Raw genomic sequence first — 27994 nt, 5'->3', positions numbered from 1 at the left:
TCTCCTTGTGCACCCGTGGCGCTTTCTCCCCGTTTGCCCCCCGTCTTTAAGCGCCTGACGGAATTCCAGCTACCACGCGCTCTTCGATTAGCAGAGGCGCGTTTGCTGCGAGGTGAGCCTTCACTGAGTTTTTTCCTTTTTCATCTTGTTTTGCTCTCGCGATTTCGCCCCTCGCTGTTGCAATGTGGAAGAAAAACAGCGTCTCCCCCTCGCCCATGCAAAGGGAAACGAGGAAAGAGCGTTCGTCCCGATAGAGCCCAAAAGGCGGGGGGTGAAGGCGGGTGTCGAGACGTTAAACACAGAGCGAATAAGATATCGAGATGGAGACAACAAGTAAGAACTGGAGAGAACAAGGGAGAGAAAGAGAGAACAAGCACGAGAACACGAAAGAGCACGGAAACTGGAAAATGTGTATCGTGGCGTCCCGGTGAGGCCGCCTCAGAAAGTGAGAAGCGTCGATCAACGCGGCGAAACGCGATGGATTCCGAAAGTTCAGGGTAGCCAAATAATCGAAGAAAGGAGAGAGTCTCGAGAAAAAGACGGGGACGTCGAACGGCGCCTATGGAGACACGCGAGAAACTCACGCACACACACCAGTCGCCTGCGGCGCTTGCATCCCTCGTTTAGTGTCAACAAAAGCAGAGAGAAACCTCCTTGGTTCCACCTCAGTTCGCTTCCTGCGTCTTTCTCAATTCCTCCCTCTTCTCGCAGAGCCTTTTGCCTGTCCGTTCTGCCCCATCTTTCTCGGTTCGTGTTTTGCTCTCTTGTTTCCCAGGACAGAGTTCAGATGCTTTGACAGACGCGCTTCGCTGCGTGGTAGAAGTCCGTCGCTTCCTCGAGCACTCGCTTCCAAGTCGGTCCTTCAGATCTTCTCTCTCGCACAGAGCCGCGTCTCTCCCTTCCTCTGCTCCCCCCTTCTCCAGAAGCAGAAAAAACATGTGTCGGGTCTCGCGGTCTTCTTCTCGTCATTCTCTTCGTCCTTCTCCTCGTCCGTCTGTTTCGCCGGCTTCTCGGAAGGCGGATAACGAATGCCGAGATTCCCAAGCAAAATTGGAGCCTTCGTCGAGACTTCCTCCATGCCCTGCATCTCTGTCGGCGAAGCTTCACGCGCCGTGTGAAGGTTCGGCGGATGAAGCTTCGCTGGAGGGGGAACTGCGAGAGGCGGCGACTCCGCAGTTGAAGCCGAAGAAATTGGAATTCGCGACCGCGATCCGCGCGTGGACAAGGCCTGGGAGACACGAATCAGGTCGGAGCTCAAACAACTCCACAGAATCGAGAGAGAAGGAGACACGCATCGAGAAGGGAAAGCGAGAGAACACGCGAGGAGAAGGAGAAACGGAGGGAGGAAACGCGAGAGAGAGGCGCAGAGGTCGAGGCACAAACACGGAGAGGAGAAAAGAGACAGCAGTGTCCGCGGGTGCGAGCAGTTACTGGTTGTTCCTTTCTCCTGCCTCGTTCTCTGTCTCTTTCAAACAGGAGGGAAAGGCGCCTCCAGAGAGAAAGCATGTGTTCTGTCTTTGCGCTGTTCAGTTTTTGCCCACGGCAAGAAGCGCTGCGTCTCCTTCCTCGCGGCGTCCAGACAAAGCGGAAACTCAACAGGCCAGGATTCAGCCTCTCCTCCGGATGCTGCCTGTCGAGATGAAGCCGTGTGTCCCGGGCGAGGAAAGGCGTCTTGCTATCTCTGTCTTTCTTCGGCAGCGGCCGCGAAGCCGGCAGCCCCCGTTGTGAGAAGGCGACAGCTCTGCACGTGTTCCGGCCTCCGGCTGCTTCCTCGGAGACTGCAGAGGCAACCGAACGGAGTCGACTGCGACGAGAGAAAACGGGAAGGAAAAGGCGGAACTGAGTACGAAAGAGAAGGAAGCGAAGACGAAGTGGATGAAGGCGCAACAACTCAGGAAAGAGAAGGGGTGGACAGAGACGAAGGAGAGAGGGACAAGGAGACGGGCAAGGATCGAAAGCAAAGAGGGGAGACTGCGTGGTGTACATGTGACTGCGAGTCGGAGATTTCCGCAGTCGACTCTTGCCTCTCGCAAAGAGGAGACACGAAAGAGGCGAGGAAAGGAAATCGCGAGGACGGACCAGCGGCGAGTCAGGAACTCTGCACATGCTCGCAGCGTCGCGAGACGGAGAAGACGCAACCAAGAGACGAGGAGAGAAGAGGACCGCGAGAGATTGTGCAGAGCGAAGCCGAGACGGCGCAGCGAACAGAAGAGGCTGTGGTTCTTTCTTCCGCTGCTTCCAGAGACAACGCAGAGTCGAGCTACCTGTTCGTGGGTCACCGGTCGTCTTGGCGAACGCGCGCGACAGGCGAGAAAGTCGGTGAAGTCCGCGAAAGCGTCCTCGCGCTCGCGCGCTCCAGGCCGCTCCGAGGAGAGCGCGAAAAAGAGCGAAAGCCAGCCACTCGCACACCTGCAGGCCGCAGTGCCGCGAGCGACGCGCCTCCGAGCCGCAAACGCAGTGCGCAGGAGGTGAAGAAGATCACGGAGAGGTGCGTGCGGCGCGGGAGTTGGGGCTGAAAAAGAGAGGCAAGCGACGCCACAAAGAGCGGGGAGGCGCAGAGGCCGAAAGCCACAGAGAGAGAGACGTCCCCAGAGGCGAGAGGCGAGAAGCGGACCTGAAGCGGAAAACCAGAGAGAGCAAGGCACAGCACAGAGGAAAGTTGAGAAAAGGTACTGACGATGGAGCTTTCGGAAGTGGTCTTTGCCCTGTTTCTTCTCGTCGCAGAATGTGGGGAGACACCCTCGCCTACATGGAGCGGCGCCGCGACCGTTGCCGTCTGCAGAAAGAAGCCGAGGCGCGTGCCCTCCGCGAGGCGCTCAGAGCTGACGCCTCTCGGCGCTCTTCTCCGTCTCCCGCCTCGCGCATCGACTTGGCAGCTTCTGCCGCGGCGCCGGGACCCACAAATCCTTCTGCGAGGCAGTTGAGAGGCCTCGAGGAGACAGAAGCGCGGCGAGAAGCGCCTGAAGGAAGCCGGGGAAAACTGACGCGTCGCCTGCACGGAGAGGCGAGAGGAGCGCTCCGACGCCGACGGGGTGAAAGAGGCGACCGGCGAGAACTCGACACAGAGGCCGAGAGAGACAGAGAGAGAGAAAGCGAGAGAGACTCAGAGAGACAGCCCCGTTTGTCTTCCCCCTCGGCCAGCTCTGGCTGTTTCATTCCCCCGCGGAAGTCACGAGAAGTCGACGAAAGCTGTTTTGCGCGAGGCAGGGGCCCGAGCCTGCGTGGCGACAGTGCGGTTCTCTTGCCTTCTCCGCGGAGGGATGAAGCGCCGGATTCTCCCCGGCACACCGAAAAGCCGCCACCGGAGTGTGGTGACTGGTCGAGCTCCTCAGCGGCAGGCGGCGCCTGGCGAGGGAAACGCTCTTTCTGCTCGCCTTTCCACAGCCCCAGAAGCGCGAACTCAGCGAGAGGAACGCGCCGCTCGCCGCACAGCGCAGAGAGCTCTGGCGGCTCGTCTCGATCGCCGTCAGATACTTCACCGCGTTACGCGCCTTCCCCTTCTCGGCGAAGGAGGCCGCAGCCGCAACGGGCTGCAATTCTACCTCGTGTGCCTCGAGGACGACATGGAGGAGGCGAACGCGCAGAAGCAGAGGAACGAGACGCTAGACACTTGAGAGACACGGAAAGGGAATCTAGACACTCGCGAGTCACAGAAATGGAAGAAGTATGTTTGGAACAGGCGAGACAGAGCGAAGTCCTCGCGATGGTAGATCCTCTTCGGTGGAGCAAAAGGGTGGGAGAGGCAGCCCCGAGACAGCGAGAAGACAGAGTTCGACCTAAGGGCTCTAACTTTGGTTCGCGCAGTGCAGAAGAGAGACAAAGGAAGGAAACTGAGGACGAACTGCTCGTGCCGCAGTTGGGAGTGTCGCCAGGAGACCGCCGCTTCCAGGAGCGAGGCATCGACGTGCATGCAGGCGAACTCAGCCGCGAACGGTAAGGGTGGTCAGACGGGAGGGCAGAAAAGGGACGGGGCGAAGAAGCGGAAACAAGGAAGACACTAATCTTGCTTCACCAACTGTCGCTTTCTGTCTCTTCAGAAGTCGTGAGAGAGAGGCGCCTCTCCTCTCTCTCTCAGCCAGCAGCAGTCTTTCTCGGAGCCGTCGAAAGCGTCCTGGCATTCCCACGAAAGTCGTCGATGCTCCCGCCCCAGTCGATCAGAGCTTTCATTCCTCTTCCCATTCTTCTTCTGTGAGGCCCCGCGCGCCGCGTTTGTTTCGGCAGGAAGCCTCGCAGTTCCGGGCAGCGCTTTCTTTCTCTCAAGTGACATGCGCATCGAGTCACTCGAGCCGAGAATTTGACTCGAAACCTGGACCTCTTTCCAGGTCTTCTTCGACACTCGAGCCGTTGTCTGCTCGCTCTGCCTCTTCTTTCTCCTTCTCTTCCTCTTTTTTCTCGCTTTCTTCACCAGACATCCTCGCCCACGACGACCCGCTCGCGAGTGCTTCCGCGAGCCTAGCTCGATCTTCTGGGTCTTCAAAACCCAAAGGCCCGCAACAACAGTCTCCCTCCGCCTCGTCTTCTTCCTCTTCCGCATCGTCTTCCTCCTCTTCCGCCTCTTCTCCGTCCTCTTCTTCCTCTTCTGCCTCTTCTTCTTCTATCAGCCGAAGGACTCTGCTTGAGGCTAAAGCGAGCCGCTTGGCTGATTTTTCGTTTTTGTTTTCCGGTGTGGGAGACGACCGCCTCCCTACTTTCCGAGCAACGCGGCGTCACTCCGCTTCCTTGAAATCGCCTTCTTCTCCCTCCTTGTCGCCCTCGCAGTCTTCGGCGACATCCGTGCGCGTGCGCCCGCCTCGGGTGGCTCTCGCGCTGCAGAGGCGTTTCCTCGAGGGGCAGAAAAGAGCCGCCTTCTCGGAGTTGTTCGGCCAGATCGAAGCGGCCGAGGAGACAGGGTGTCCCCCCTCAAGAGAAGACGGGAACAAGCGCAACGAGGGAGCGCAGAGAGAAAAGGGAGCGGCGACAGGACAGACGGCGGCAGAGCCGACCAGCGAAGGCTCGCGCAGAAGACGAGAAGGACAGAGGAACCGGCGAGAGAGAGAAGACGATCACGGACAAGACGAGATGAGACCTAACGGAGAGACAGAAAGAGAACTTGTGCGAGAAGGCCTCCAACCCCAGTCCGAGTCCTTTCCCCGGAAAAGCGCCTCGGGAGACGCGCTCCTCGCGGGGTTGACAGATATTGTGCAAAGGCTGAAGCGGCCTGGGGCTCGGTGTGGCGAGACGTCTTCGATTGTTTTCGCAGCTGAGACGGAGAGCGATCGAGCGAGAAACGACCGAGGCAAGATCAATCTGAGAGACACCGAGATGGCTCGGCGGCCTGTTGAGGCGAAGTCCGACGCCCAAGAGAAAGATGACGCTGGATGGACACTCCAGAAAGTACGTTTCAAGGGCGGAAGAGAGCAGCGAGGGAAGGCAGCGGGGAGGCAACAGAGAACAGAAGAAAACTGCCGATTGCGAACTCGGGACAAGAACAACGCGGGCGCTTTCGGCGCGTGTGTGTGGAGACTACCTCCTCACAACAGAAAAGAGACAACCACTGTTTGACAGAGTATGCGATCTTCTTTGCCCTCGTGTTCTTGCCGCCCTTCACGTTTTCTCTTCATATTCAGCTCTTCCCATACAGGCAACCATCCGTGTGTCTGGGCGTCTCCCTCTCCTGCCACAAGTATCTCTCCATTGGTCTATGGCCAGAAGCCAGATCCTCTCTCAACGAACATAGTCATATATATATATATATATATGTGCTCATACAGATATGTGCATCATTACAAATGAATATATAGCCTGTCTGCTTCCATGTTCTGTTTCGCCGTCGCAGTTTCTGTCTATCAATTGTCGTCTTTTCATTTTCCGTGCGTGCTTCCAATGCAGACGAGCGGCTGCCTTGTGGGCGCCGACTCGGCGCCGCCCCCGCCGAGGGAGACTTTTTCCACGAGTCCGTTTTTCTCTTCTCCGCCTTCTTCGCTGTCCGGAGACGACAAGACCGGCATCCTCCTTACCCCCGCGTTTCCGGTTCCGGCCAGCCCGCCGCAACTTCCAGCAGCGCACTTGCCGCGAACGCTGACCTTTGGGGAAACGGAATCGGAGGTTTCTGGCGCTTCGCTGTCTTCGTTTTCCGATCCGAACGGCTGTCTAAAACCTGCGCGCCACGGGGCGGAGAAGAGGAAGACTGAAGTTGCCCTCTTGCGGAAAGGGCTTCCAACGCGAAAAGAAGAGCGAGAAAAGGCGCTTCCGTGGAGCCTTCCTCGACACGGAGAAGGGCTGTCCAGGCACCCTCCAGTAGTCCTCTCCTCTGCATGTGAGCAGCGTGAACGTCTCCTGTGTCCTGACTCCGCATGCGCTCCTCGCGTCGGGGAGACTGCGCGTCAGCCGTGTTTGCAGACGCAGCCCCGGCGAGAAGGCGGTTTGCCCCCGACAGAACACTTTATCAAAGGTGAAGGAGACGGTGGCGTGTGGCCAAACGCAGAGCCTGCAGGAGATTCTCGCGAACGGTTCCTCCCTCGCCTACGGTTTCAAATGGACGACGAGATGGAAGGGAGCGCAGGCGACGTCGAGGCAGAACACGAGCAAGGCGCGGACAGGCGGGTTGTCGTGGGGAAGCACGAGGGGAAAAATCGGCTGCGAGACGCGAGAGAAAGCGAAGCGTTCGCGGCGCCAGGAGACGGGCAAAGGGACGGGTACGCGATGCGAGCGATACGGACAGTGGGAGAGCAAGAAAAAGGCGAAACGGAGGCCTGTCTCCAGCGCGAGGCACTACCGAGGAAATGCAGTCGAGACGAGACAGAAGGCGAAAACGAACACAGAGACAGCCAGGGAAGAGCGGGAAGAGGCGAGACACCTGTCTCTGGATTCTCCTCTCTCGCGCCGTCAAGAGAAGTGACCCATGTGATTGCGTGCGCGGCCACACGCCCGTCTTCGCGTGCGCTTCCCAGCCTTCCGGAAACGCCCGATGTGCGCCTCATCACCAACGCCATTTCTGCCTTTTCCGGAAAAAGGCGAGACTCACAGAAGGAAAAGGCTTGAAGCGCGCCTCCGCTTAGCGAGGCAACCGCACGTCGGGCAGAAAGCAACAGGGATGTCCGCGGTAAAGTTTCCCGTCTCATCTCCGCACGAACGGACGAGTCACCTCGGGAAAGGATTTGGGAAAATTCCCCTCAAAAAAGATCCGTTGTGGACAACCTAGGCTCTTTGAGAAATACGATCAACCGCGGTCTGCTCCAACGCACACTAAAAAATTTCCACATATGCACATATATGAGTAAATATATATATATACATATATATATATATATATATGTAAACACAAAAATGTGTGCGTCATCTCTATAGGGATATATATGCGCAACAGTGCGTGCAAGTGTATGTATCTTGGTCGTACGAAGTCCGGATCCACCGGCCTACGTTGAAAAACGAAATGCGCCCGGATACATAAAAGTACACGAGTTGAAAATGAAATTCATTCGACGGCGATTTCTTCGAAAGGCCGAGTACGATTCCGACAGTTTGGCCTCGACAGGAAATGGAACAAACGCGAGGAGTCACGTAGCCGTCTCAGGCGACGCGAGTGTAAACTCAAAATCGTCCAAGTGAATGGGTCATATATATATATATATATAATATAGCATGGGCGTTTGATACATCACTGATTCTCGACTTCTTCAACATCGCTCATGCCTGGTGCGCAGATGTGTCGACTGGAAGAGGAACTGGAGGCCTATGAGAATATGCGAGTCTGTGCGTCTTTATGGTGTACTGTGAGGTCGTTTGTTCTTGTCAACTGACAGACATCTCGTTAGGCAGCAGGGGAGGCTTCGCCACGTTCGCCACACGCGGCAGAGCCCCGCAAAGTCGATGTTCTAATTTTTATATTGTGTGGGGACGCTGCACTTTGAGACCTCGCTTTGGAGACTGGAGGAGTTCGGCGATCCCTCGAGGCGCCAACATGCAGCGACAGAAACCGCCTCTCGCTCCCTCCCCCTCGCTTTTTCTCCACGTCGCCCCTCTTCTCTTGCCCGTGCGTAGAGCCCCGCGCGCGAACGCGAAAGGACTCGACTGGGGAAGGCGCCCCAAGAACGGACGAGGCCCAGCGCACGCTTGTGTCTCTTTCTTCTCCAAAGAACGACACGTGATGACAGAGAGAAAAGCGAGGAACAGGGGAGACGCCGAACCTCCCGCGCGTCTCTCATCGGGTTTTCGTTTCAAAAGCACCGGATTCAAACGCAAAGGAGAGTGTGTCTTGCGCAAGCATCTGCAGGTTTAAAAGACTGGCGCAGAGAAAACGCGACACCACAGGGAACGGACGCGTTTCGCATAAACGCGGGATAGCCAAAACCACACTCCTTCTTAGACAAAAAGGCAAAGTCGCCAAACACAGCTCTGACGCTTTCCCAGAAAGATCTTTCCCTTGCCGGCTTGTAACTCTGTGCATGAGCTGCGATTCCCCCATACGTCATTCGACAAAGGTAAACAAGCTGTGATACAAAGACGTCAAAAAGGTTCATCCTATGCGAAAGATACACTGCATACAAGTTGTACTTCTACAGGCCAACACAGACATGCACGTAAAAGTCTGAATGTGCATTGAACTCGTGCAGCGTACGCGTGCGGCTGCTTGTCGCCAAGGTTGAAACTGGAAACTCAACACATCCCACAACTGACCGGCCGACAAGGAGGTCTGACTCACTGACACAGAACCCCGTCCTGGAAAACCATGGTTATAGATGTGCAAACGCATGTCTAGACAACACATGTAGTGGATGATTTGAAATTGGGGTTGCACAAATACAGAGGTTCCCCCCTCTCGATCTGTCTAGAGCCAAGACGGTCACGCATCTGCCCAGAGGACCCCAAAGAAGCTTTGTCTTTGACAGAAACCCATCCCCCATCCCCCCCGTCTCAAAAGCGATTCCTCCGTTATGCCAAAAACTTCTCTCAGCCCCCAGAAGACTCCGAGAGGCACACACGTCGTCCTCGCCCAGACTCCAAAACCCCGTTCCTACTCCCCGCTTTGTTGACTCTAAAGGATCGGAAGATCCGCGCGTCCCTCAGCGTGGTCGATCTCTCGCCGCCGCCCCTTTCACATCTTCCCAAAAACATCTACAAATATCCTCACGCCCCGCCTTACACGCACCCAGGCGCAGCTACCTACAGAAACAACTATACTCTTTTACACTGCCACATGAAACATATATATATATATATCTGTATACATTTATATATGTACATTTATATATATGTATATTTATGTATGTCTGCACATGAATCTTAGTCGGACAGACCGCCTTAGCCGGAGCACATTTCACAGGGCTCGTCGGGGGAGGCGCCTTTCGGTCTCCACCTGCAGACGGGCCCCGAGGCCTCTGTGCGTGCAGTTTCGACAGGATCCGCTGAGCCAACGTCCTGTCTCTTTGTCTCTTCGTCTGCCGCCGAGCTAGTAGTGGTGGTGAGGACGCCTGAGAAAGTGCTTCCGCTCAGCTTCGCCTTGGCACTCATCGCCAGCTGAGAGTCGACCGTGAACTTGATCGCATCCGCAGCAGCCTGTGTGCGCAGGTAGTACAAACCCGTTTTCAGGCCTCCACGCCATCCGTAAAAGTGCATCGTGGACAGTTTCGCGTACGTCGGATTCACCATGTGGATGTTGAGGGAGTGGGACTGGTCAATGTACGGCGACCTGTCGATGGCGAGGTCGAGGACCACGCGCTGTTTGATCTCCCAGACCGTCTTGTACAGCGCCTTCAAATCATCCGGGATAACGTCCATGTTCAGCACACAGCCGTTGTGGGCAATCAGCTGTTGCTTCACGTCCTCAGACCACAAATCGCGCTCCAACAGATCGCGCAGCAAGTGTGGATTCACCACGAAGAATTCGCCACTCAACACGCGACGGTAGTAGATGTTCGAGGTGTACGGCTCGAAGGCCTCGTTGTTGCCTGGCGAAGAAAAAACAAAAGGAAACCCGTTCACATGTGCCACGCATCCAAATGTCACAAAACAAAAAGCACGTGCTCGACCTCGCCATCGACAGGTCGCCGTACATTGACCCCGAGGGGAGACACACGAACACGAGCGGATCGAGAGACAACAAGAAGCGCTCTCCCGAATTGCAGGATATCTGGACAAACACCGGGGCACGAGAGAGGGTCAACGCTGAATCCCCCTGGCCAGAACCTCGCCACGGTACACTTTTTGCAGACAATATGTGAGGTTCAGGGTCTCTTTTGTCTTCTACTCGCGGATCCAGAAGCCTTACCCAGAATCTGAGACGTGCTGGCCGTCGGCATAGGAGAGACGAGGAGCGAGTTGCGTACGCCGTGCTTCTTAATCTTCTCTCTCAGCGCAGACCAGTCGCACAGACCGCTGGATGGAGTGACGCCCCACATGTCGAACTGGAGAATACCCTGCGACATCGGCGATCCCTCGTAAGTCGCGTAGGGTCCTGGACCGCAACAAAAACGCAAAATCAAACCAATTCACGGATGCGCCATGCATGCAAGGACTCGCACTTTCTACCCTGAACCTGGGGAACGCCTCTCCCCGCAATCCGGGAAAGGTCCGACTGGTCAAAACGCTTACACAGCCCCCCAAAAGTACAGATATCTATCTCCTCTCTAGTCGCACGTACACCCTCTATCATTTATATATATATATATATATATATATATGTACGCATGTGTGTATTGGCCTTTTGATGGATTAGATCGGTCCCTCTTCGACGGGTCTACGTTGTGAGATCGCTTCAGGAAACCTGGAAAAGAACTATCGGGGTGCTTTTTCCCCGAGCCGTCGCCCCGAAACTCGACGTCTCTGCCGTTCCTCGCGTGTGAACGGCGATCCCCTCTCCCCTCTCTTGTCTCCAAAGCCTTACCTTCTTCAGCAGCCAACTCGCAACTGGCCTCGAGCGCGGCGTAGTAGATGCACTCGAAGATGTTTCGGTTCAGGAGGCGAGCCTCGGGACTGTCGAAAGGATAGCGAAGGAGCATGAAGGCGTCGGCGAGGCCCTGAACGCCCAAGCCGACCGGGCGGTGACGCAAGTTGCTGTTCTTGGCTTCAGGAACCGGGTAGTAGTTTCGGTCGATGACGCGGTTCAAGTTCCTCGTCATGACTTTAACGATTTTCTTCAGGTGCTCGTAGTCGAAGGTCCGCGTTTCGCGGTCCACGAACTTGGGAAGCGACACAGACGCGAGGTTGCACACGGCAACTTCGTCTTTGCTCGTGTACTCGACGACTTCCGTGCACAAGTTGCTACACTTGATCGTGCCCAGATTCTTCTGGTTGCTCTTTCGGTTGCATGCGTCCTTGTACAGCATGTACGGCGTCCCAGTCTCGATCTGCGCTTGCAAGATGGCGAACCACAAATGCTGCGCCGGAATCGTCTTCCGGCCGCGACCTTCGCGCTCGTAGCGCTCGTACAACTCCTTGAACTCCTCCCCCCAAACTTCCGTCAAGCCCGGGCACTCGTTCGGGCACATCAGCGTCCAGCCCGCTGAAGAAAAAAGGATCAAATCCACATGGGTTGACACAAGCATTCACGTATATGTGTAAAAGTAGACGTCTATCGGCATACAAATATATATATATATATATATGAACATGCATGCACATTGCAAAAAGACGGCAGGCGGTTCTGTTGGAAACCCATCGGTGGTGGTAAAACGCTTCCCTATCTAAAACACATGTAGACGTTACAAGACCCGGTCGCATGCATACACATCACATAGCCCTACATGTCTAGATCTCTCTACACATACACATGTATACCACATATATATATACGCATTGCAAATGTGCCTCAGCTTCATGAGAGTGTGGTGTCTATGTTGGACTCTCTCTGCTTAGGTTTCACACACGTGATGGACAATTCCGCCTCGGGTTCTCACCGTTGTCATTGACGCGCTCCATGAAGAGGTCGGGGATCCACAGGGCGCAGAAGAGGTCTCGGGCACGCCGCTCTTCCTTTCCGTGGTTCTTTTTGATGTCGAGGAAATCGAAGACGTCAAAGTGCCAGGGCTCCAAGTAGATGGCCAGGCTGCCTTTTCGCTTGCCGCCGCCCTGGTCGACGTAGCGCGCCGCGTCGTTGAAGACGCGAAGCATCGGCAGGAGCCCGTTCGAGTACCCGTTCGTGCCCCGGATGTAACTGTTGGTGGCGCGGATGTCGGTAACGGCCAAACCCAGGCCGCCGGCAGTCTTGGATATCAGAGCGCACTGCTTCAAAGTGCTGAAAATTCCGTCAATCGAGTCCTCCTGCATCGTCAACAAGAAGCCTGCACACCACGGAAACACAGACACACCCTTCTCTGGTCTCTGAAGAGCAGTCCAAGAGATATGCGTGTAGAAACAGACAGGTGCGCTGTTGTGGATACAGAGCGAAAAACACGCAGAGACAGGGGTGGGTGAACCGGCTGCTGCACATGTGCATACTTCTAGCGAGGGCTTTTCAGAGAGTGCGGCATAGACCCCAGTATACGGGGACGACAGGACCATGCTTGAAATCGGTTTTCTTCGACCGCGGACGCTTGCTGCCACCACGGCACCTCCCGGCGAAGCCCCGTCTCGTGGGAGGCAGTCCTTCAGGCTGGCTGAACTCACAGCTGCTCATTTGGGGACGGGGCGTGCCGGCGTTGAAGAGGGTCGGAGTTGCATGCGTGAAGAATTTCTGACTCATCAGCTCGTAGGTCTCGACCGCTCTCTCGACATTTCCGCAGTGGATGCCGCACGCAACTCTCATGAGCATGTGCTGCGGGCGTTCGACAATGCGGTCGTGGATCTTCAGAAGGTAAGACCTAAAAAAAAACACAGCATCTCTCCGCTTCTCGTGTTGCCTGTTCGACTGCTGCCGAGTGTGTAGTCTTGGCCAACGAAAGTGCGAGACAGGCGGCTCGAGGGAGGAGAACCTTTCCAAGAAGCGGTCGAGAGAGTCCGATATTGCCGCCCTTCCCGTCTACGTGCATCTGACGAGTCCTCTACACTCACCGTTCCAGTGTCTTGAATCCGAAGTAGTCGTACTCGAAATCCCGCGAATAGTTGAGGGCCTCGTTGAGCGCCTTCTCATTCGCCTTGACGAACTCGTACACCTCGGTGCTGACCAGCTTCGCCTCGCGTCCCAATTTATCTGAACGGAGAACCAACGCGAAGGACGGTGTGGAGACCCTCTTTTCTAGCAGTTGAACAGAAGACAGCTAGGCGCCAATACCAAGAAACGAACTGCATGCACAGAACGGGCGCCGGGGCTACGGTCCACGCGACAGAGGCACAGAAACCCTAAAGGCGCTTCCGTGGAAGATTCAACCGGTTGTAGGTTCCGCGAGCGTCTCCGCGGAGACGCGCGCACCGGCCCCATACCAGGAAACCACCCGGTCCTAGAAAACGAAGAAGAATCCGACGTGTGTTCTTTCTCTTTTGACAATCTGGTCGAGGCCCGGCGCCAGCCAGAGGGCCAGCGAGGTGTCGAGACACTGGGCGTGCGCGGGAATGTGGACGTACCGACGTAGCCGTGGAGTTGTTCAATCACGGTCAGGAAGTTGTCCGTTGTATTTTTATGCAAGTTGTCGATGGCGATGCGGGCGGCGAGCTTGGAGAAGTCGGGGTGAGAAGCGGCCATGTACGCTGCGAAGAAAGGAGGTAAACGGATCGAGAGACAGGAATGAACACTGCCGCAAATGTGACACGCCACGACGGGCCCAGACAGCTGTAGCAGAGCGCGAAGCAAGACCCGGGCCCTTCTCCCTATACACCCCAGAATGCCGACCAACGGGAATCATTGACTTGAAACCATTCTGGATGCGGAAACCAGTCTGAAGCGGAAGCAAAAGACTGGTCTTTCGACGCGGTACAAGCGTGGCATTTGCGGGTTCGGACGCTCGGAATTCCCCTTGGGAAGCGCCCCTTCTCCGTTGCGTTTGGCCTTCCTCGTTTTCCTTTTTTTCTTTGCCGTGTTCCCCTGGACCGTTGTCTGTTTATCTCACCGCTGGTTTGGGCAGCGAGGTCATCGAGCTCGCTCGTTCTGATGCCGGCGTACATGCCGTTGATAACTGCCTGAGCAACTCGGGCTGGGTCAACGAGAGGGTGGAGACCAAAAGAGAGTTTTTCGATTCTCTTGAGAATCTGGTCAAAGGAGACAGGCTCCTCTTCGCCCCGTCTGTTCACGACGTACATCCCGCGGCCGCTTCCGTGAACTGGAGAGGCGCCTGTCGAGCCCGACGTCGTTTTCTTGGTAGGAGAGGTAGCTTCAGAAAAGGAATTTGACAGTGCGGCCTTCAAGGGCATCGTGGGAGCTGAGACGAGGCCCGCGGCTCGCGTCAGAGAAGACGGCGTCGAAGGTGCCGGGATTTCCATTTTGGGCACGGGCAAAGGTGACACGGAGCAGACTAGACAGCCGGAGCGAAGCGGGGAACACCGGCGAGAATGGGAAGGGAATCGGAGACAAGTGAGCGGAATGCACGAAACCTGGAAAAAGGTGAACTGCGTTTTTTTCCGAGCAAACACTGTCAGGTGTGGGAGGTGGGTGCGTGGAGGGGAGTCACGGGAAGACACGGAAAACCGGTGTGTAGCCGTGCGTGTGACGGGGAGCGGGGCCACGGCGAGACTGCAGCCGATGTCTTTGCGACGGAAACCACAGCACCGAAGAATGCCAAGAGAAACAATCTGGAGAGCAACCCCGCGAGAGAGGGACCACGGGACAAGGCTCTTTCAAACGCCAACACACGCGCTTGGTGACATGCACTCAAGTGCTGGTACGATACACACACCTAGAAGCGAGACGGGTGAAGAAGAGATACCTTTACAGTGTGGAAATGCGAAAAGAAGGGCACACACTTGGTTTTTCTCCCTTTCGTCTACGTGGCAGTTTTTCGGTGGAAATTGGAGAAAATCCGTTTTTCGCGAGACTGTCGAGTGAATCCGAACTGGGGATTTGCTCGCGTCTCGTGGTGCTGGACAGTCTACACGGGGGGAGGTGGGGGAGGGGGGGTGGAGCGGCGCTGAGTGGACGGAGGGCAGCTGGCGGTGCGGCAAAAACCTAGCCGTTGTCGCGCCGGGTGTTTGGTGATTACAAGAAACAGCGAGCGGGGGTCCGCAGCGGATGTTCCACGAAATGCACGACCTGCGCGCCAAAAATCCGAGCGAAAAGGCGAAAAATCAGTTCCTAGACACCTCAACTGACGTGAGAAGGGTGTCGCGCCGCGAAACCGGGCGTCGCTGTGTACAGAGAGCGGAGGGTGTTTTTGAGGCAAACAGGCGCGCACGGGAAACAGGCAGAGACGAACGCCTCTGGCGGGCACGCAACGAGACTCGGCTCGCGGGAAGGTGCCACAGGCTAGAACGGGTGAAAACGCCAATGTGCATATGTTCCGGTGGCAACACATAAAACAACGGAAACTTCGACAAAGAAAGGCGAAAAACACGGAATTTGCACCGGCGCGGTGTGGCACACAACAGAACAACGTATACGAAGACAAAAATGGGACCCAAATGGGGGGGGTTGCCACGCTGCACACGCCAGCTGCCCGTGGCTGTCGACTGGCGCGAAAACGCTGGTTTCTTCACAGTTAGCAAGAAAGCGTCAAACAAGAAAGGTGTACATACACCCCGCAAACGATCCACAAACAGACGGTTTTCCCCCAAGAAAGTGAAAAATGTGTGCACTTTAAAATGCGGCGACACAGGCAATACTAGGACAGCCACTGCAACTCCCACCACGGGAGTCGCAAGCCACGTGTGCTGGCACAAACTCAGTTGTTTCGCAAGATCGCACCACGTATGCACACTCTCGCACACCGAGTTCTGTAGACGGATGCACACATACCCCTCCAAAAAGCACGTAATCCAGGAAATTCGCAGTTCTCACGCCAGAGTGTCTATTTTTCACCGTGCTCTTTGGTGTGACGCGTGTTTCGATACCTCGGCGCGTATGTCGACAAGCATAACTGCGGTGGATGAAATATCGAATCCCCAGGACCGTCTTAGGGGGTGTCGACACCCTTTTCGAAAAGCCCTCGAAAATTGACGCATTGGTTTCCACGAACAACCCTCTGGAGAAGCGGTTTCACATCTTCTGTCGAAAACGCCATCCCGCCAGGTTCTAGAGATTCATCCATCGGGGGTGCCGTTCGCTCTGTAGCGACAAGTTATAGAGAGGGGGAACAAAGCGCCGCTACGATCAGCACAGCCTAGCAGCCACTTCTGCATGCAAGTACACAGCGAGTTCGTCCTCTACAGGGATTGAATAATCACGGCATCTTAGCGGGGAACGCTGAATGAATATGCCAAAATGAAGCACGGCCTCGATGGGCGGTAACAGTCAGGATCCCGAGTCATGCTGGACTTGGACCCGCCAGGGTACATTTTCCAGGACCATTGCTATGTTCGCATCGATACCAGTATTCACCAGCCTAGAGAAATATATAAATAAGCGTGTGTTGTGGTCCTCGGTGGGGTACTCGATCCTGCTGGCTTCGAAGAAAACAGGGAAACGCTCCGCCCTCGAGTCGACACCCGTTTCTCTACGCGGTGCAAAGCGAGACAGTTTTTGAGAAGAGTGTGAAGTGAGGCAGGCACACCAAAACTGCGCAAAAGCCGGGGTGTGGAATCAGGAACCAAGCGGTTTCAGTCGAAGAGCTGTTTCTTTCCGTTACGCGGCAGTGTGCAGGAGGGAGGAGCAAGACGCTGGCCAAGCTCAGCTGCAGGCAAACTTGTCATTTTTTTTAAAAGCGGTAAACGGCGTCTTCACAGAAAGTTCGGCGCATGACACATCTCCTCGACACATACACGAACATGTGTACGTATGTGCATGAACACCTACAGATCCTATCGAAGAAGAGGTATGTGTACATCATTTTACCTATAGTAGCGGAAAGAGTTGTCCTGCTCCCTGTAGAAAGACTACACTTGAGTCAGCGTGGTCCATCACAAAGTCCCTCGCCCTGTGCAAGTGCCCGCCACCTACTCGTACTTTTTTACTAACAAAAGTGGTCTTTGGTGCTCAGCCGCCACCTGAGTGTCTCCTCCCCCAGAATCATGGCAAAGAAAAAGAATTGTTCCCAAAAAAACATTCAGACATCAGATATCCACACCAAAGAGCCTCTGGCACACATCCGTTGCATAGCCGCCGATATCCACATACAGTGTTGCGTGCACACAAAATTGCGACACTTCCAACACACATCTACGCGCGTTACACCTATAACTCGACACAGACACATGGAAGTGCGTCGCTTTCACAGATCGATGTCGCGACACAAAGCACTGTTACAAACATTAGAGTAGGCACAGTGGCTGTCTTCCCCGGTGCCTGGCGTACTCCTAGTCAGACAACAGTACCGACGGAGCAGCGCGCTTCTCTAATGAACTACGCACATGCACGCGCTTGCCTGTATTCTATAAAAGGGAGAAAACACGACACATATCACTGCACACTAAGGTTTGCGGAGACGTGGAGGGCGGGAACCTTTCCCCCCGAAACTTGCATCAGACAGGCTCCAGGAAGCGGCCGGCCTCAAACCGGCAAAAAAACAGTCTCGTTCCTTCCTCCTATGTTCACATAAACATACGATTGGGGATATGAGATACAGAGACACGCGAACCTCTGGGAACTTCGACACGAATGGCGCTTTCGTCGCATGCGTTCGCCCTGCGCTAGACTACACGTTGCCCCGCTCACCGAATTAAGTCTCGATCTGCATTGAACTGAAAAAAACCAAACGGAATCACTCGTTCATCTTGTGACTCATCATTTCAGCGAACGAGGGGCATCCGTGAACCCGAGGCTTCGAAACGCTTCAAATGCATAAGGGTTAGAGTACTTCAGTTTTGGACGCATCCGGTCTCCCAGGCCTAAATTCTCCAAACACCGCTTCCACTGAAGAAATGCACCTCGAAAAAAAGCGAACTGCACATGCCAACGGACGGACTATATGCATGCGTACATGTTCTGCATGGGCACACGCCTCAGGACACACAGAGGCAACCCAGTACAAGGAAGGATCTACATTTGTGTAAGTGCATCTTCCTTAATATGGACCTGTCTGTATACCGTGTTGTGCCTGCAGGCGCCTCGTTCGTATTTTTTCACCTCCTCTATGTGCATGCAGATCTCATTCATCTGCATGTGCGGTGCGGACCTGTAAACCATCCGTGATCCCTGGCCTGCCCACATCCCCGGCCGCACATGCAGAGAGCGCTACTCCCTTAGAGGCACGTGGCACCTTCTACGTGACTAATGCCTCAGCGATACCCTGCCAAAACGCAATAAAACGTGTGCCTGTCAACAACTACAGATGCATGCATTCAGTTATGCAAATGCACGCGTGGCGAACGCTTCCTTTATATATGCGCGCGCGTGCCCATGTATAAATCTCTATATAGAGGTGTCTTTGCCTTCTTCGTGCATCTCTTTTTAAACCTGCACGCGTCCCTTAGTTTCTCGGTCTGCGATACCGAGAACCCTTTACCTCTTTTCAGCGCGTCAGTTTCCGTTCGTGTCGTTCCCTTCGCTCCTTCCCCACCGCTTCTCTCTCAAACCACTTGCATTTCCTCCCCTATGTGCAGTTCCGCCTCATTCACGCGCGACGGCGTCTCTTCAAGCGGCGCCTCCGTTTCCCCCACAGCACTCGCACAGCCCAAGAACGAGTTCAGTCTGCCAGTGTCGGGCGGCAAAGGCACGCGGTCAGTGTCAGTCAGCTCCTCCTGCAACGGAGGTTTTGGAAGAGGGACTGTACGCCCCTCCAGTTTCTTCGGGCCATGGCGTTTCCGTGCCTTCGACCGGAGACAAAAGTCGACCAAAAGTTCTTCATCTAACTCGAAGCCTTCACTCAACTTCAGCGCGCTGCCTGCCGCGAAAGTGTCTGAGAGACCGCACGCCGCCAGAAAACACGACCAAAAAGGCAAATGAGCGCAATGTCCAGATACACTCCAAAAGCACACGCAGATATATATATATATATATATATATATGTTTGTATATATATGCTTGTATATATATGTTTGTGCATGTATCCGTGTTGAATTTGGTAGATATCTGCACTTGGATCCAGTTCCGGCCAAAGTCGCGGCATGACCTCCTTCACGCATGGTGTTCACGCGGACTGATAAATTGAATGCAAGCGCGATAAAACGCACGACTTATACGGGGACTTACGTGGCCAGTAGCGTGCGCATTTAGTGTCCTCCGGCAGTGCACCAATCTCCTGCAGAGAAGACAGAGGCGCATGTGCGAAAGTGGATCCAAAAACTTTGTCAACACAAAAAACGCCCGCCTTTTTAAAGGCCTCACGTCACCAGCAGCTTTTCCGCATGCCCCTAACTGAAAGAAAGTGACCGGGGTGAACATAAACCACCTCAAAAACTTGTCCATTTCGAGAGATGCAGGTGCACATACGCATTTTAAAGGCATGCATGCATGCAACGCCATATATGCACCTTCAATTTCCTTTGAAATGTACACGGATATAACAAGGGCTGTCTACATTTTACATGTATTCATATACGTCGCAGATTCAACTATCTATACGGAGGCAGACTGACACCAGTACTTCGCGGTCGACCAGGCCACCTCTCGATCGCCGTACCCCTGGCTTGGGCCGTCTTTTCGAATTCGTCTGTCAAATCGAATGCAAACCTCCGACTGCGTTCGATGTTCGTCAGGCCGCGTGACAAAGCTCGACAGGCTGTGTCAGACCAACGACTAATAATCTCTTGACACCCAAGCGCCTAGCGCGCCGGAGCTAAAACCCGACGCACGACGGTTTCGATCGCCTACACCCGAATGAGGAACGGCGCTCTTTCTGCTCTCTGGAAAGACACATGCTTTCTTTCCGCTCTGCATGCGCTGCTTTTTCTTGTCTGTGCCGACATCGTACCTTGAGAGCCGCCGCGACGAGCTCCGAGCAAAAATAACCTTTGTCTGGTTTGTCTGGGGAACACAGGAAGCCAGGGGTCAACGGATCGGCTGTCTACGACATTGGTGTGTACATTTGCACACATATTATCTACACACCCCTGTACATGCGCACACATATGTACACATATATATACATATATATATATATATATATATATATTGTAAGGGGAGCTGCTACATTCCCTTGGAATAACGGTATATGTAGGTGCATGGATTTTTTGCGCGCGCAAATCTCCGCAACCTCTAACGGGGCTCCCGTTGCTCAAGTCCATCGGAAAAGAGCGGCCGTGCATGCGCGTAGAGACCAGATCCCTTTCGCAAGACGGTCGCGCCCAGTGCCGGGCACACCAGGGACAGAGACGCTGTCTCGCAGAAAGATGCTTCTTTCTGTCTGTGCCTGTATTTTTTTGCCAACGGCTTCCCCCTTCTCTCACCAGGTGCAACGCCAGTTGCGAACAATTTCGAAAACGTGAGTTCGTAGTTTCTGCCAACAACCTTCTGAAGAAAGGCGAGGAGTCGAGACAAGCTCTCTGGCTGTCTGGACCACCGGAGGCGACGCAGGACCACTCTAGGGACGATCGAGAGAAAAGAGACATCAAAGAAAGAAACGCCCCGCCATACAGGTGTGTGTCTGTGCGTCTTCCACCGATGCATATGCCTGCATAGAACAGTGGGAGGCGCGCGCGGCAGGGTACCCTTTCAACAGAAACTGCGTGCATCACATGTTTTCGCACGCACCTGCGTGCGCGAAGGCGTGGAAAGATGGGCTGCCACATGAGGCGCCGTCACTCGCCTCAGGTCCACACGAGATTAAAAAACAGGAGAGACCGACGGGAAAAAAAGAATTTCCGGAAGATCGCAGAGGCGCGAAAGACAAAGCGGTCAGCTTCGAAGGTCCTCTCGAAGCGGTTCTTTCTCGCGCACAGCTGCTGTTCAACAGAGAACTCGAGCGAGGCCAGAGAGAAGATTATCCGAAGAGAGGACAAAGAGGAAGACAGAAAAGAGAAGGCTTCTGAGAAGAGAAGCAATCTTACTTGCGATAGGCTGTGTACCACTTGGCCTTGACAAAAGTCTTCCACGAAGTAATAATCACTCCCTGAAAACGCACAGATCCAAGAAGGAAAACGTATACATCCACAGACTCGCCCCGAACCAGAAACCTAAGCACAGCATATATGTCAACACAAACAAAGGGACCGCCTAAGCACCGCCACAAAATAGCGTCTGTTCTCTCCTCTTCTCGCAGCGGCACCGACATCTATCTTCCCTCACATCTATCTCTGCCGAGATATACATGTGTGTCTCTGTCGAGGTATACATGTGTGTCTCTGTCGAGATATACATGTGTGTCTCTGTCGAGATACACATGCATATACATATAAATATATACATACATATATACATATTAAATATATACATTTGAAACGGAGATGGGCCGGCATCACAGATCAAAGCCTCTCCTCCTCTCTATGGGTAGCGGCAGAGTTCGAATCTCCGCGGTCGCTGTTTTGCGGTTTTCCTTACGGTATCCCCCATGCTTTCGAGGATGAAGATATCCTTGTCTTGATTCCTGAGCATCATGCCGACGTGATCGTAGTGCCCGCGCGTGACTGCACGCTGGAGCTGCGCGGGGAACTTTTTGGTTCTGAAAAAACGGGGAACACGCAAAATCGCGGCCTGGACCCGCTCTGAGGTGTACAGACAGCGTTCGCTGCGTGACCCTCTCTCACTGCGCGGACATTCTTTCGCCCACTCTTTTGCCTATGAGGCGACGGCGACAGCAACCAGCCGACAGGAGAGGCGAGCAGACAGGTGCCTTCTTCGACTTTGAAGAGTCCCCACCCCCAGGCGAAAGCGGTACCTGAACAAAATGATGTCCCCTGTATCGACGATTTCCTCGAACTTATCCGGAGAAATCCTCTCCACCTTCCAGAAGCCCCGCTGCTGCGCCACCCGGCGAACATAGTGTCGCGACACGTGGCAGCTCTTCACCACTTGCCTCAGCTTGTCGATCCAATTCACGACTTCCACGTACGGACCCTGGGAGCACAGCACGAGAACAGAGAGAGGACAGAGAGAGCGCAGCGATAGCAAAGACTCAGATGCAGACAAGAGTGAAGAGACGCCGGGAACGAGGCGCGGGAAAGCATACGGAGGGAGGCGACCCAGCTCGCGTCGTTACTTCGCAAGACCGGAAGCGGTAGCGTCTTGCATCGGCTCGACACGTCCTTGCATGCGTCAGGTGTACGCGAGGAAAGTGAGGAAGGACTTACAGCGAGTTCGAACACGCGCGTGCACCCAACAGGCTTCAGTCGAAATCGCACTTCCTCCTGTAAGTCGTTTGCGGCTACCAGGAGCTGAGAGCCCTTCGGGCCACTTCCGCAGCAAAGCAACTCCATCCATCCGGCTGAGAAATCGAAAGGAAACGACCGACCAGACCCTCGCCGTTGACATCGATGGACACACTGTGGGGCTCTGCATTGAGTTGCATGCGTGCACACGGATGTATCTGCTCTTAGACACATGCAAAAACGCACGGCGTCCCCTACAGATACGCCTGCGGAGTCAGCAGATGTGCCGGACTCTACCGCGCTGAACGAAGGCGCTTCGCCCCTCTCTGCTCCGTTTCTGATTGTCGCAAACGATGTGACCGGAGAGCGTGCGAGGCGCGACTCGTCGTTTGAGAGAAAACGCGTTCTCTGCCTCTCGACGCACTTGCAGCAGAGTACCCCGGCGTCAGAGGTTCCAGCATGCTGCCGCTCCGGCACAGGAGACCGCCGTGGAACTGTCGGGGGTTCCAGAGACACTGCACAGGAATCACGCACGCCACAAACTCGTGACTAAAACGAAAAAAATCACTACCTAGGTATGTGCAGGCAGAAAAAAGAGACGTTTGAACAGATTCATGCGGCAACACCCGCGCAGAAAAAAAGTGACCGAGACAGATGAACGCGCCTGACCACATACACTCAGGACTCTCCAACATATATATATATATATATATGTAAATATAAGTAGATATATATATATATATATAGATATATATATAAACATATATATATAAACATATAATAAACATACATATAAGCAGGCAGTAGCCGCCCTGAGTGAAGTTGCTAGGGCCCGTGGCGCCAGTGAGTCGGGGGAATTCATGGGTATGTCTGAGAAAACGTTTTGTCCACGCGGCAAGCACAGGCGTGTGCGCATGCGCATGCGTGCAAACATAACCCCAAAAACTGCAGGCGTCGTGTTCTGCGTTTACCTGGATTTTGATTTTGACGAGCTCCAGATCGATACGCCCGGCGGGGGTGCGGTCTTCCGGCTGTCGATAGTAAAGCAACCTCTTGTCTTTCAGGACGAACCAGCGGCGCTGCCATCCCACCAGCCGGTTGGGGCTCCGTTTCTTCAGATAGCCGCAACACGAAATCCCTCTTTTCTGGCAAGACACAGACACGAACCAGGCGAGGGAGGCAGTTGTTTGTGCGGCTCCGTGCACTCCAAGGGGACTGGAGAGAGACCCATGCCTTCACCATCTCGCGTTCTTGCCCCGAGGTTGGTCCCCCGCGGCCGGGAACGCGTCTCACAGTGTATGACCTCACGAGTACTTTTCGGCGGCTTCTGAGAAGCCTGATCCAGGGGCCCAGAAGGTGACAAGCGGCAGGAAGTATTAAAACACGGGATATCCTAGACGCGTTTCAGGGGGGGAAGTGCTTCTCTGTCTCCTGCTGTCTGTGACTCTCTGGACAGTGACAGTCGCACGCGTCAAACAACGGAACCCTTTTGCGGCACACAGCCCCACTTCCAGTTGAACCCGGAATGTCGGAGTGCTTTATGTCCGGGTTCCTGGTCTCCCTCCTTCCCGGTTTTCTCCCTGTCTCTCTCTTTTCTTACCCTGAGAGCAGCCTGGTAGAGGAAAGTGAACTCTTGCAACGCAGCGACCGAGTCGTCGGATGCAGTTCTTCTCCGCGGATGCACCCCACCTTCGAACAGTGCATCTTCCGGGGATACTGAAAAGGCACCAGCAAAGAGCAGGAAAAGCTGGAAGAACGTCACGTGAGACACGCGGGAAACTACCTCTTGCGCCGTCCTCACTCTGTCGTGACGCCGCGGGCCACGCCACGAGCCTCTGCTCCGGCTACTCTCTGGGACTCGTGCTTTCCGCCTTAACGAAAAACAGAGAGAAACCAAACTCAGGGCTTACAGACTGTCTCGGTCGCAGCCGTCTCTGGACTGCTATCCTCGTCTTCGACGGCACGCACACTGGGCTCTCCGTCCAACAGCTCTTCAGATTCGTCACCCTGTGGTACGCGCAGGGGAAGGGTGCGAACAAAATAAAATTAAAACAGAAGAAACACATCGGACGACTCAGCTGCCTCTTCTGTCGGATTCTCGAACTCCAGAAACCCGGTTTCCGCCTTCGGGTCACCGCTCCAGCGACCGAGTACCTGCCGTCCCTTTCTCCTCGATCTGTACAGCTGTGCATGGACACCTGCGCACCCCTCGGAGTTTGCTCTTTTATGCGTGTCTGTTGTTTGCCCCGGGAAAAATCACTTTTCCCGCACACGCTTCGGACTCTCGAGATTCGGAGCCGAGCGGCCTACCATGAGCAGGTCGTCTCGTGAGTCGAAGCTCTCGCCACAGAACTCAAGGACTTCGCCTTCTGCTTCCTCGTCGCTGTCAGTCTCTCCCATGTCTCCATGTCTCCCTGTCGTTCGTTCCTCGAGCCTGAACGGGCTGGGATTTTCGTCTTGCGTGCTTGGCCCTTGCCTCTCAAAACCCGCACAGTTCGCCGCCTCCCGACTCGGTCTCTCCCACTTCCACGCAGAGACCGCAGCGCCTCGAGAGCCGAGAAACGGTCCCTGAGACCAGCGAGGCCGCGCCATGGCGTAGGAGCGACTCCGCGTTTCTTGCCGCATTTTCTCGCGCTCGGCTGTCGAGCAATCGACACCCAGGCGAGACTCCACACCGAACTGCGAAGAATCCGCAAGGCCAGGAGACAGCGCCGAAGGGCGCACGGAAGAAGTCGGAGAAGCAGACGCATCCGGAGCTGAGACACTCGAGGAAAAAGAAGGAGAGGCTGAAGACGGAGAGGCTGAAGACGGAGAGGCTGAAGACGGTGAGGCTGAAGACGGAGCGGCTGAAGACGGAGCGGCTGAAGACGGAGAGGCTGAAAATGGAGAGGCTGAAGATGGAGAAGCAGAAGACGGTGAGAGGACTACAGCCTGTTCGGGGGAAGGAACAATTGTTTCTTGTTCTTCAGGTGGAGAGAAGGCAGAAGGGCGGGGAGAACGAGGCCGAGACTGGAGAGAGTCGACAAGGAGGGCCTGTTCTTGTGCGGCATCCTTGCCTGGAGGAAAGGACAGGACATCCGGCGAGTGCTGAAACGAGAGGCGCCTCTCGCGAAGAACGGGAGACGAAGACGGCGGGGAAGGTTGCCCAGGCACAGCTGCTGGGGTTGGCGCAGAGGCGCCTTGAGTTTGCTGTGCCTCAGTTGATGGAAGGGACACGCTGACTCCCTCGGGAAGCAGAGACGGCGGAGGCACAGGAGGGGACGATTCGGACGCACGAGAAGAAGACAGAGTAGCAGCGAGAGAGGCTGAGGCGAAAGATGAAGACGCAGCAGATGGGGCAGGAGGGTAGGATGAAGTGGGAGAAGACGAGGCAGAGGATGAAGACGAAGAGACAGAAGAAGAGGATGACGACGAAGAGACAGGAGGAGAGGACGAAGACGAAAAGACAGAAGGAGAGGATGAACACGAGAAGACTGAAGGGGAGGATGACGACGAAGGCAGGGTAGCAGCAGGAGAAGGACCGAGACCAGAGGAGGTAGAAGAAGAGAATGAAGACGAAGAGAGAGAAGGAGAGGATGAAGACGAAGAGAGAGAAGGAGAGGATGAAGACGAAGGCAGGGTAGCAGCAGGAGAGGGACCGAGACCAGAGGAGGTAGAAGAAGAGAATGAAGACGAAGAGAGAGAAGGAGAGGATGAAGACGAAGAGAGAGAAGGAGAGGATGAAGACGAAGGCAGGGTAGCAGCAGGAGAGGGACCGAGACCAGAGGAGGTAGAAGAAGAGAATGAAGACGAAGAGAGAGAAGGAGAGGATGAAGACGAAGAGAGAGAAGGAGAGGATGAAGACGAAGAGACAGAAGGGGAGGATGAAGACGAAGAGACAGAAGGAGAGGATGAAGACGAAGAGACAGAAGGGGAGGATGAAGACGAAGAGACAGAAGGAGAGGATGAAGACGAAGAGACAGAGAGAGAGGATGAAGACGAAGAGACAGAAGGGGAGGACGAAGACGAAGAGACAGAAGGAGAAGGACCGAGACCGGAGGAGGCAGAAGACGCTGGAAAAGATGAAGCGGCAGAAGAGGGAGGGGATGAGGGAGCAGAGGGAGGAGATTGAGAGGAAAGAGATGAAGAACCCGAGTGCGGGGGCCGCGCGGCAGAGGGTGAGGAAGGAGCAGATGAGGCCGGGAGGGACGAGGAAGAGGATGGAGGCGAAGAGAAGTCTTCACGTTTGCCTTCTCCACTTGCACTCTGCGGCAAAGCGTCGTCAGTCCGTTTCTCACTCTCTCCCGACAGGGACGTCTGCTCCTCTTGGTTAGCCATGTTGCCTCAATCCGTCTCACGCTTGCTGTCTCCTTGCATGTGTCTCGTCTCCACTTTGCCTTCTGAAGAGAGCTGTTTGATTACTTGTCACGTTCGCAAAAGTTGGCGCTTCTTCGTCCACTCGACCGCGTTCCGTTTCCCGCCCTCCCGAGACCCGCGCGCCGGCTCGTCGCCAACCGTCGACTCTCTCTTCTCTCTTCGCTCGACCTGGTGAAAAGCGTCTCTGGACTGACGAGGAAGGAAACGGAGAGACGGCAGGCAGTGTGTGTGGAAGAAGCCGCAGCCGCTGTGGTGTAGGTACAGCCCCAGAGATGGGAGTCCAGGGGGCGATCGAATGCGGCAACGGCAAGCTAGTGTGTACGCCGACACGCGAGCGCCAAGAGCATCTCTCTTTTAAAAATGGGGATAGAGGTTGATAGAAATTTCAGAGAGACCGCCAGTTCTCGTAGACAAGGCACTCCGCATGCATGTGCACCTTTTTGCTACTCAGAGCCGAGGTAGCCGACGTGCCGGGAGTCGACGGCTGCCGTGTTTTTTCCCTTGGAGCGTCGAAACGAGAAGTGCGCGGAGAAATGTGCAGAAAGGACAAGAAGCCTCGCGGGTTTTGCAGAAGCTCGCGGGAAGAGAGAGAAATCGAGTTTTCCACAGCTCTCTCCAGGAAGCGAAGGTCACCCGGGAACAGCGATCTCGCGCTGTCGGGCGCTGTGTTGCCAGTCTGGGTAGCAGAGACGTGTGCGCAAGAAAGTCGAAACGGCAAGCGTCGTCCGCCAAGAATGCGGCAGCAGAAAGCGATACCGAGCGATTTCTCAGATCTGCACGTCGCTTTTTTCCTCTCCAGTCTGTGCCACGCGGCCTCGGATTCGCCCGCGTTTTCCACCCTGGCTCTCTGAGCTGCCAGCCGAGGAAAGATAGACACACCAAGAATGCGGGGAACGGGCACGGGCGGAAAAGCACACGTGGAGAGTTCACCGCGATCCGATAGTAGAGACGGAGAGAGACAAGAACGTAGGAAAGAGAAGAATCTGAGACTGGCCGGAGAGTTTTGCGCCCTCTTGCTTGCTTTGCGAGCATGGAAGAGAGACGCGCCGGATTGAAGCCCTCAGTCGCTCGGGTTGGATGTCTGCTGGGGTCACCTCGGGAGGGGAGAAACCGAGAGAAGCAACAACTGGGCAAAAAAATAGCCGTACTCCTCCCGGAACACAGGAAGAAGGAAGAGGTTCGCCCCAGGTGAAGAGAAATAAAGTTCCACGGTGAAAAACAGCGAGACGAAGGCGCCGGCTGAAGATGTGCGCATCCCCCGTCTCGGGCAGCTAGATCCATGTCGAGACAGTTAGGGGACAGCGCAAAAACAATTTCCCCTGGGATCTCACACAGGAGCCTGTTCCAGAGATATCATGCGTCTCTCTACATACGGTAGAGTCTGAGAGAGCGAGAGGGTGTCCTGTGTACGGGCGGCGTTTGTGGAATCCGACGACAGATTTCTCTAGGTCGCGTTTCC

The 27994-nt window shown here is 55.0% G+C and overlaps 4 protein-coding genes across 4 annotated transcripts; 2 read left to right on the top strand and 2 right to left on the bottom strand.

Moving 5' to 3' along the window:
* Positions 1–320: 320 nt before the first annotated feature.
* On the top strand, positions 321–7020 carry NCLIV_001560 (hypothetical protein; the record flags this gene model as incomplete). The annotated part of the gene is made up of 6 exons (XM_003879654.1): positions 321–333; positions 776–853; positions 1531–2488; positions 3805–3933; positions 4323–5373; positions 5869–7020. The coding sequence occupies 6 exons, from the start codon at positions 321–323 to the stop codon at positions 7018–7020; spliced, it is 3381 nt and encodes a 1126-aa protein (XP_003879703.1).
* Positions 7021–9279: 2259 nt separating this feature from the next.
* On the bottom strand, positions 9280–14328 carry NCLIV_001550 (putative ribonucleoside-diphosphate reductase, large subunit; the record flags this gene model as incomplete). The annotated part of the gene is made up of 8 exons (XM_003879653.1): positions 9280–9926; positions 10247–10432; positions 10862–11479; positions 11874–12257; positions 12583–12776; positions 12967–13105; positions 13477–13599; positions 13959–14328. The coding sequence occupies 8 exons, from the start codon at positions 14326–14328 to the stop codon at positions 9280–9282; spliced, it is 2661 nt and encodes an 886-aa protein (XP_003879702.1).
* A 4176-nt stretch (positions 14329–18504) lies between these two features.
* NCLIV_001540 (putative PH domain-containing protein) lies at positions 18505–24579 on the bottom strand (the record flags this gene model as incomplete). The annotated part of the gene is made up of 13 exons (XM_003879652.1): positions 18505–18833; positions 19127–19175; positions 19848–19900; positions 20323–20456; positions 20923–20984; positions 21413–21533; positions 21750–21928; positions 22162–22295; positions 22604–22694; positions 23151–23324; positions 23780–23895; positions 24090–24186; positions 24490–24579. The coding sequence occupies 13 exons, from the start codon at positions 24577–24579 to the stop codon at positions 18505–18507; spliced, it is 1629 nt and encodes a 542-aa protein (XP_003879701.1).
* A 190-nt stretch (positions 24580–24769) lies between these two features.
* NCLIV_001530 (hypothetical protein) lies at positions 24770–26290 on the top strand (the record flags this gene model as incomplete). Its single annotated transcript, XM_003879651.1, has 3 exons — positions 24770–24774; positions 24841–25094; positions 25554–26290. 3 exons carry the CDS (start codon positions 24770–24772, stop codon positions 26288–26290), a joined length of 996 nt encoding a protein of 331 aa, XP_003879700.1.
* Between the last annotated feature and the right edge of the window lie 1704 nt (positions 26291–27994).

Source organism: Neospora caninum, chromosome Ia (genome assembly GCF_000208865.1).
Source record: "Neospora caninum Liverpool complete genome, chromosome Ia".
In the NCBI taxonomy this organism is placed as follows: Eukaryota; Apicomplexa; class Conoidasida; order Eucoccidiorida; family Sarcocystidae; genus Neospora; species Neospora caninum.
Note: the sequence above shows the minus strand (reverse complement) of the source record. Positions and strands in the feature narration are given on the sequence as shown.